At 45.0% G+C, this 9689-nt stretch overlaps 1 protein-coding gene across 4 annotated transcripts in view; it reads left to right on the top strand.

The window, feature by feature from the left end:
- The first annotated feature begins 899 nt into the window (after window positions 1-899).
- Stam2 (signal transducing adaptor molecule 2) overlaps window positions 900-9689 on the top strand; it is a 44535-nt gene continuing 35745 nt past the window's right edge. For 2 of the 4 annotated variants that reach the window (XM_029473875.1, XM_029473873.1), the window contains exons 1-2: window positions 900-1050; window positions 6287-6447. Coding sequence is in view for 1 of the 4 variants with exons in the window: in XM_021156052.2 (XP_021011711.1) it covers window positions 1011-1050 (40 nt within the window). In the remaining 3 variants the exon portion in view is untranslated. The remainder of the gene's footprint in view (window positions 1051-6286; window positions 6448-9689) is intronic. The other 2 variants (XM_021156052.2, XM_029473874.1) reach the window with 1 other exon arrangement.

The raw sequence follows: 9689 nt of genomic DNA, 5'->3' as shown, positions 1-9689 counted from the left end.
GTGTACTTCACTCATCTTTGAACATCACTCAGCGATCCGCTTACCTCTGCCTACTATGTGCTGGGATTAATGGCGTGGGCCACAACGCCAGGCATTAGATTTTTAATTTTACGTGTCTTCATGTGAGTATAGGACGGTGAGTGTAGATGCCTACGGAAGCCAGAAGAGGGTGTCAGGTTCCCTGGAACTAGGCATTACAGACTGCTGTAACCCCTGCCTCCGCGAGGGTACGAAACAAGCGCTCTTCATTGCTGAGCCACCTCTCCAGTCCCCTCACTCGTCTTTATATTCCATGGTCCAAACTCTGTTTTCATGCAGGAGAAATGAGAAGCAAAGAGTCTCTCCGCAGCCGCTTTCCAGGGTGACTACTTCGGCTTGCTTAACCGAGGGATCCCACGAGCATCTACAACCCAGGCGGCAATTCTCAGCGCCTCTCATAGGGCGGCAGCTGTTTCCATAGCAACTAAGACGCGATGAGAGTGCGGGGTCCGAGTAGCAAGACCTGACCTTGGTACCCAGGAAGTACTCGGGTTCGAGAAGAGCTGCTGTCACAACCTGGGGCGAAGGAAACGACATTCCCGAGCCACACACCCCGCCTCGCCTCTCAGGATCTGCAAGCTCGGCGGCCTCTGGCATCTCCAGCTACCACAACTTCCGGCCCCGAAGCCCCTCCCCCCGGCCCCGTGGCTCTCTCGGGTCCTCACTGCGGAAAGGTGACTGTGGCGGCTGCCGTGTCTGATCAGGCGTCGGATCGGGGGCTGCCACGTCTTTGGGACAGCAGAGAGGCCACTACAGGGTGCTAGAGCTCAGCCAAGCGTCGCGTGGCCCCGCCGGCGGGGCTGGAGCCGCGGCGGCCGGGCGCCGGGCAGGCAGGCGCGCGCGGGGCAGGCACAGCGACGGAAGTGAAGGCACGGCTTGGCTAAGCCGTCTAGGAAGCCGCGGCGGGTCGCCCAGCTGGGGCAGTCGGAGTCCCGCCAGAGCGTCGGGATTCAGCTCGGGTTGCCGGCGTGATGCCTCTGTTCACTGCCAACCCGTTCGAGCAAGATGTGGGTGAGTGCGGTGCCCGGCGCGCTGTGTGCAAGGCGAAAGTGGGCGGCGGCCTGGGTGCCTGGAAACCCCGGCGGAGAGCGAAGGGGCGGCGCCGCTCTCGACGGCTGGGGGCAGCCTCGGTGCGTCTCCGGCTTGCCCGACTCCTGCCTGCCCGAGATTGGGATACCGAGCAGGGTTGTTCCCATCACCCAGAGCAGGAGTGGGGGAAAAGCCTTGTTCGTACGAGGCTTAAGTTGCTGATACAAACTTCCTGCTTTCTCCCGAGCTCGTCAACACTCGTCCCTTTGGAAAAAAAAAAAAAAAGTGCAGTACTGGACACCCTTTTTGCTGCCGAGGGCAGTCTCGAACTAGTTGACCTAAGACTTACCAGGTTTAATTCGCATCGCTTCCGTAAGCACACATCTAAGCCCTGGTGGTTGCAGTTTTAGTATTTATTGACTGCTTTGAAGGTGCTGCGAGAGCCAGGCTCGGAGGATGAGAAGGAAAACTCCCAGAACCTTTAAATAGCCCAGAACAACCGATATTTGTTGGAGTCAAAACTTTACTCTGGTAGCGCATGTCTTTCAAAATGAGAAAAAAAGATGGATGGGTACAACTTAAGCATAATATTAACAGTAAAAGCACAGGCTAGCAGTATTTTTGTAGCAGTAGTTAACACGCTCCTAGCGAGCTTTTCGGATTTAGAAATTTCCAGTCAAACAAAAATGCTACACATTTTACTACCAGTTTGTTCAGTTAACATTTTTGTTCATTTAAGACAAGACTAGAAAGTGCTTCATCCTGTTATAAATCTCAAAATCAGGTTCAAATCAAGTGAGTGACTAATTATATAGGAAGCATGTGAGGCTTAGTCACTGTTTAAGGAATAATTAATTGTTCTTTCTTAACAATACCTATGTGACACATTACACTTTTTAATTGTTATTGGATTCATTGAGTTTTGAGACAGAGTGGAGTCTTTATATAGTCTAGGCCGGCTTCAGTTTCCTAAAACCTCAGTCTTAATATTGAGAACTATGGGATGCCAAGTCTGGGTGGGCCTCCACCCTCATTGAGACCGACCTGTGCTTCTTACTGTGACTGTAAACGCTTTGATTTTCCTCTAATGAAATATGTGTGAGAAAGCCAAGTAGAAGAGGTTATTTTATTTTTTTCTTTATTAGTTTGTTATTTGTGTGTGTGGGTGTTTTGCCTACATGTTATATTTGTCACTTGTGTGTTGTGCCCGAGGAGGCCAGAAGACAGTGTCAGATCACCTGTCACTGGAGTCACAGCCAGCTGTGAGCCACCGCGTGGGTGCTGGGAAGAGCAGGGAGGAGCAGGGAATGTTCTAACTGAGCCATCTCTCCAGCCCATGACAGATTATTTAAAATACGAAACCTATGAACTTTTTAATTTTTTAATTTTAATTTTATTATTATTATTATTTATTTTATTTTTTTTTTTTTTTGGTTTTTTGAGACAGGGTTTCTCTGCCCTGGCTGTCCTGGAACCCACTCTGTAGACCAGGCTGGCCTCGAACTCAGGAGTAGATCAGGCTGGTCTTGAATTCAGAGATCTGCCTGCCTTTGCCTCCCAAGTGTTGGGGTTAAAGGTGTGTGCTACCATGCCCAGCTTAAAACCTGTAAACTCTTTCTTCAAGGAAAAAATTTCCTTGGAGCCTGCTGTTTTCAAATTGAAAACTCTTTTTGGTAGCAATATTATGAGTTGCTCTGCCCAGTTTATTTTTCTACACTGTCTCCTCAGTACGTTCTGAAATCTTTGCATCAGAGCTTAGTGTAGTTCTCTTAGGTGCTGATCTTCAGGCACAAACAAGCAAACAAACAAACAAAAAAACCTATGTCGGTTATTCCATGGGCTGTGAAATTGGTTGAGGCCACTTGGACGAATGCAACTAGAAAAAAAAAAAAATGGAACAAAATTCTAAGGAGCTCAGATTGCTCTGAAACAAGTATCAGGAAATTATATGTTGTGTTTTTTAGACCGTAAGGACTCTTAGAGTGAAAAAGTTAATAATGCAAACAAGCCATTAACTGATTGAGCATTTTACAGCAATATTCCATGCCCACTTTTTTTGGTAGCATTATCTTTATTACTGTGGTATATGTGTGTTAGCTGTGTCCACTCTTCATCCAACAGAAATGCATGGGTGATCACTGTGGATCAGGCATTGTAGTATGTGCTACAGAGACAAAAATTAATACGTACACTGAGTGCTTGCTCACAAGACACTCAAGTCCAAGAAAGGACACATGCTCCAGTAGATGGTTGACCTAAAATGTGATTAATGCAGCTTGGTAGATATGGGGGATATGGAAGATGGTATCTGTCCTACCCCTTTGCCTAAAGGTATCGATCATCTATGATGGCAAGACAAGCAACAGTGTCAGGTAGGCAGTTGCCAAGGTAAAGGTCGCCATTGTTCTTTCCTGGCAGCACTGCTTCAGTAGGAAGCAGCCAGGTCTTACATTATGTGCAATAGAGCACACACAGGAGGCTTCCAAGGAGAGAAAGTAAACATGGAGGACTTGGTGGGAAGACAGAGTGGCTGGTATTAAAAGGAGACGATTTAGGCGTGGCACGTAGACTCCCTTCTCTTTTGCAGCAATCCCCAGAGAGGCAGCTGTGAAAATGAAGTTCAGTCCCTTTGTGGCTTCTGACTGACCTCAGCGGGCATGTGAAGGGCACTTCACTGCGCCTTCTCACGCTCGGAGGAAGCTCGTGTTTCCCCGAGACAGAAGGATAATGCTCGCTCTACGCACCATCCTATGCACAAGGGATGATGAAGGGAAGATGATGAGGACAGTACAAAGGTTGGCAGGTTGCAGAGTGGTCCAGGTGTGCAGGAAGAAGCATGAGTCTCCTCCATTGAATGGGAGAAAAGGCTGTGGCACAAGTGTCCGTGTGAGCATCCACCCAGCAAGGTGATTATCACCAAGGTCAAGCTGGAAAAAGTCTGCAGAAACATAATATTAGAAATGAAAATCCTGCAACAGAAAACCAAGTCTGGCCAAGTAGGAAAGGGGAAGGGTGAATACAGAGGAGAAAATACTGAAAAGGTGCAGGGGTAGAGGCACTTCATACATCTTACTTTAAAGACAGCTTGAATAAGCAAGGGTGGGTGTGTGCTGTTTGCTTAGGTTCAGTACCAGGCTTGTTACCTTTGGTCCACAGTCATTGCTTGGCTGTTTTATGCCCTAACCCCACTGCTTGTTGCTGTACTTTTTTCTCTTTGTTCAAGCCAGGCATTTTTTTTTTTTTTTTTGTCTAGTAGTCTGTGCTCTGGGCTATTTATCATTCATTGCTGAATGTTTGTGCTATTTTAAAAGTTGACGTTCTATTGCGTGTTTGGATGTACATGCGCCACAAGGAACATGTGGCAGAGGGCATCCTTGCTGAGGCAGAGTTTCCTTTCTACCTTGCTGTGCTCTCCTAGCCAGCCGGTGAGCTGCTGAGTTCCTGGGACAGCTTTCTAAAGGTGTGCTGGGTTGTGTACCGCTGCGTCTGGTCTTCAGGCTTCCCAGGCAACTGGCGTTATCTGCTGAACCATCTCCCTGGCCATTGTTTTATTTTATGCTTGAGACAGAGTCATAGTATGTGTCTTGGTCTGCCCTGGAACTCTCATGTAGCCTTGCCTGACCTTGAACTTGAGATCTTGCCTTAGCTTTCTGAATGCTGGGTACTCGGTGTATGCCATCATGCCTAACTATAAATGTCTGCCTTCTCATTTGCCATCTCCACCCATTCTTAAAGATATGTGTGTTTGAACCCCAGAAAGCTAGATTCTGAGTTTACTCCAGGAAAGTGTCTACTGAGGAGCCGGGTTGATGTGTGCATGGCCTTCGTTTTGCTTTTGTTGATACAGGACCTTGACAAAAACTAACTTAGGGCTTTCAATCAATATTCCAACAGAAATTTGTAAGGGTCCTCGATGTAAAAACAGAAGCACTCCAGTAATACAAATGAATTTTGTATATTCAAGTTTACAACATTTACCTGACTTAGTCCTTGAACATATAGTTATTGTAATTTTTAATTTTTAAAAAGTTTTGGTTGCCGGCGTGATGGCAGAGGCAGGCGGATTTCTGAGTTCGAGGCCAGCCTGGTATACAGAGTGAGTTCCAGGACAGCCAGGGCTACACAGAGAAACCCTGTCTCGAAAAAACCAAAAGAAAAAAAAAAGTTTTGGTTATGGATGAACATGGCTTTATTTATTTATTTATTGGTAATTAATTTTTTCCCATACCTTGTTTTGCTTGCATGGTTCCAGAAATGCTAATACTTTCAGATAGTTTGAAAGTTTAGTTAATAACTTTGGTGTTTTCTTTAAAATGTGAACTGCTTTGAGCATAGTGTATAAAACACAACGTGAACTCCCATCCCTGGCAGCAGCCAGCCCTGCCAGTTCCTAATGCCGTGACACATTTGATCTTTTTAGAGAAGAGAACATTCACGATGCCATTGGATATATTCTTAGCGGCTGTGTTTTTCACTGTTCTTCCCTCACAGAGTTAAACTCTTCAAAAAGAAAGTTCTTTTGGTAAATGTGTATCTTATATAATATAGAAGTACACTATACACATTTTGTGTCTTTTCAAACTTGATAAGAGTATTTTTATCTGCATCTTTCGTCATAGGCATCTTTATATGTTATTCATATTGAGGTGCATCGGCTGTGCGATTCTCTTCTGTATGATTGCACCACACTTTTATGTAGTCTCCTACACATATGGGCATGCTTATAGTTTGAAAGTAAGGCCGGAGGGTGAAATGAAGGTTTTCTACAAGAGAACAGGTTATCGTAGTAGTGTTTGATTTATCACACATTACTTTTTTGTTTAAATAAAGACCTTAAGAAGGACATGGAGTGCATGTCCATGATACCTGTCCATAGGAGGCAGAGGCTGGAAGATGACTTTAATGTGAGGGCAGCGTGGTCTGTAGGGGAAGTATGACACCAACTAAAGATACATAGTGAGCTCTGTCTTTGAAAGAAACAAGGAAGACCTTTAGAGGCATCCTTTTTATCATTAAGAAGAGACTTGGCACGTGTGTGATGTAGAATGTCACACCCTGGTTAATGGACACGTGATAGCTCTTAGCCATTTGTTGTCTATACATCAAAATAATACGTGAGGGTTTATTTCCTCTTTTTTTAAATTTTCTATTAATCTTCCCTCTATGGTTGCCTTCTTTCTTTGCCTTTCTCTTTTCCTTTCTGCTGTGGATCTAACAGCCTCTCATGTGTCAGAAAAGCACTCTCCCACTCTGCTACATCCCTGTCTTCTTTCCTCGGTTGCCTGCTGTCCCTCACTCTGACATCTGCTTAAAGAGATGGAGTCTGTCTCTCTTCCAAAACTCCTGAGTTCAAGGGATCCTCCTGCCTCACCCTCCCAGGTAAGCTGGAGGCAAGAGCTGCTAATGAATTTTTTTATTTTTATTTTTTTAATTTCCAGGTACAAAGAGTTTTTGCATGGCCAGGCTGCCCTCATAACCCTGGCTAGTCTTGAACTTGGAACACGCCTATATCAGATTCTCCAGAGCTAGGAGTACAGTCTCCACCATGCCTATTAAGTTACAATCTTTTAAAAAGTATAGTTTATACATTTCTAATCATGTGTATTTGTGTGGGTCTGTGTGTGGATATGTGCATTTGAGTACAGCCTTGGAGCTGTCGTGACAGCAATTGCAAGGCACTTGTCCTGAATGCTGGGAACTGAATTCTAGTCCTCTGTTAGAGTAGTGTACATTCTTTTTCTTGTTTGTTTGTGTATATCGTTTTTGAGATAGGGTCTCACTATGTAGCTCTGGCTGTCCCAGAACTCAGTATGTAGAGTTCAGAGGTGGTCTTGAACTCACTGAGATCTGCGTGCCTCTTCCTCCTGAGTTCTGGGATATATACACTTAGTATTATATATGCCCTTAACCTCTGATCATCTCTCCAGCCCCGAGGAACAAAGATTTTAAATGTAAGTTAGCCAACAATTTCTTTTCTAAATTACAGTATTAATTAGCCAGTATCGTCAACCCTCTTGTTAAAACAAGTACTGTTCTAGAAACCAGAGACATTTGCTATTTTGCCTATACATTCTTCCCCTCAACCTTTACTTAATTCATTTTTGTTAGTTTAATTTTTTTTTATATTTATCTTACTTTTAAAAAAAGATTTATCTTACATGTATGTATGTGTACCATTGTGTGCCTGGTGCCTGTGAAGGTCAGAAGAGAGCGTTGGATCCCGTGAAACTGGAGTTATGGATGGTTGTGAATCACTGTGTGGTGCTGGGAACTGAACTTGGGTCCTCTGCCAGACTAGCACAGGCTCTTAAACCCTGAGCCATCACTCCAGCCCCTTATTTTGTTGTTTGGAGATAGGATCTTGTTGTATGACCCAGGCTATCCTGGAACTTGAGACTTGCAATCTTTCTGGTTTTTGCTCCTTCCCAAGGGTTGGCATCACAAGTGTGTACTGCTATACTCTAGTCAGCATTTCTGTGAAGACAGAATTTCACATTGCCTATGGCACCTTCAGCTCTCCCAGGCATTGTAAATATTGCTTCCATCTTGTAAAGTGCCCTTAATGGATTTGTAACTGCCAGCGCTTGAAGGACAAGCACCCGTGTCCCTGTACCATCCCATGGAAACAGTTCTTTGGTGTAGAGACCTTCCAGCTAGCACTGTTAGTTTCAGGGGGCCTTCATTTGATTTGCAGTTGAGGCAATATGAAAATGGGGTGTCCTGTAATGTAGTTCTAGTTGGGACTGACTGTTGATGCAACTCAGGGTGGTTACTCATCAGGGTGACACTCATGAAGGCGTGGACCTGGACTTATGACCCAGCAGATCCTGCTTCCTTAGTTAGCACAGGCACATCCTACGTTTAATGCGCTGTACTACAACAAAATAAAAGGCTTGAAGGAAGCAGTGCTGGTCCAGGTTTTTAACGCTCTGTTCTGTTGTGTCCTTAATTCAGTGTCATTATTGACACGGCATCTCACTGGGCTTTAGCCTAGGTTAGCTTTGAATTCCAGGGTCAAGTGATCTTCCTTTCTTAACTTCCTGAGTGCTGGGAACACAAGTCAGTGCCAGAATGCCTAGCATTATGGGCAAGGAGGCAGCAGCGGGGTGTGTTTTGAGGCAGGGGCTTACCATGTTGTTGACCTCAAACTATCTTCTTGTCAAAGCCTCCCAAGAAGCAGAGGCTGTAGGCATGTATCACCGTGTCTTGCATGTTTAATGTGATTTTCATAAAGGGTCTTGCAATGTAGCCTAGGCTGGCTTCAGACTCTGGATACTCCTAGCTAACCCTCCTGGTTTCTGGGATTATAGATGGGTGCCGCTTTAGCTTTCAGTAGAATGTTTAAATGAGTTAGTGACACATACTTAAGAAGGCAACCCATAAGTTCAGGGTTAGCCCCAGGCCAAAATACAGCAAGATAATATGGCCCCTCCAGAATTATTCAAGATATATTGAATAAGGAGACTACAGAACCAGCGAGGTGGCTCAGCCTGTAAAGGTGTTTGCCATCAAGCCTGATAACCTAAGTTACATTCCTGGAAACTACCTGGTGGAAGGCGAGAGCCAACTCCCTCAAATTGTCCTGTGACAAGTACAGACCTACTGTGGTACATGCATGCCCCTCCCACAGTGAGTGTAAGTATGTGTGAAAATTTAGGTGGAGAGGCTTCTTCTGAAAACCTTCGTCTGTCCTGAGATGTGTTAGTGCAACCCTTATGAAACCCGGAGTATTAGAAATACGAGTGATATCTGAGAACTTAAAGTGAAGTGGGGGGTGGGGCAGGAGCAAGTGCATGGATCTGCAGTGAGTGCATGGGTGTGTCCAAGTGTACTTGCCCGAGCTCAGCTAGGCACATCAGGTGTCCTGTTCTCTTCCTTATTCCCTTGGGTGGTCTCCACTGGAACTGGCTGGTGCCAACAGATCCCAGGGCTCTTCCTGTCCCTTTACCTCAACATTACAGGTGCACATGTGGCCACACCCTAATCTTGTAGGCACTGGGCATCTGTACACAGGTCTTCATCTTTCTTCAGCCCTGACTATTTTTTCTAAAATTACTATTTGATTAACTCATAAATATTGCCTAATAACTAATAAATGTTCATTTTTATTATAGGAAACGAAGGTCATTGTGACAGGACACAGGGCATAGTCCTTTGCCCCTGCAATTTATTGATATTCTAAAGTGTGCGTTTACTTAATTTAAGCTCATTAATATTGGTTTCATGTCAGAAATTTGTTACAGCCCAATGGTGTGGTTTTGGTTATCTTAGCTGCTCAAGTGCCATCTCATTGTTTTATTTTCCTTGAAGTTGATTATAATTTTTGCTTATTTTGTGTGTACGTGTTTGCTCACACACACCTCTGCCCATGTGTTCGGAAGCGAGGGGTTAATGTTAAGTAACCTCAACTCTCCTGGGCCACCTTAGTTTTTGAAATGGAGTCTTGGGCTGTATGTGGAAGGCCTTGACTGGGCAATGCTGGCTAGCAAGGCCTGGCTGTGCTCCCTGCTGCCCCACCAGCGATGCACTTGGCTTCTGTGTGGTTGCTGAGGACTTAGTGACTTACTCTTGCATGGCAAGCAGCTTACCAACAAACCATCTCCCCTTCCGTTTATTTGGTT

The sequence above is a fragment of the Mus caroli genome, chromosome 2, assembly GCF_900094665.2.
Source record: "Mus caroli chromosome 2, CAROLI_EIJ_v1.1, whole genome shotgun sequence".
Taxonomy (NCBI): Eukaryota; Metazoa; Chordata; class Mammalia; order Rodentia; family Muridae; genus Mus; species Mus caroli.
This window is presented reverse-complemented; position numbering and strand designations above follow the sequence as displayed.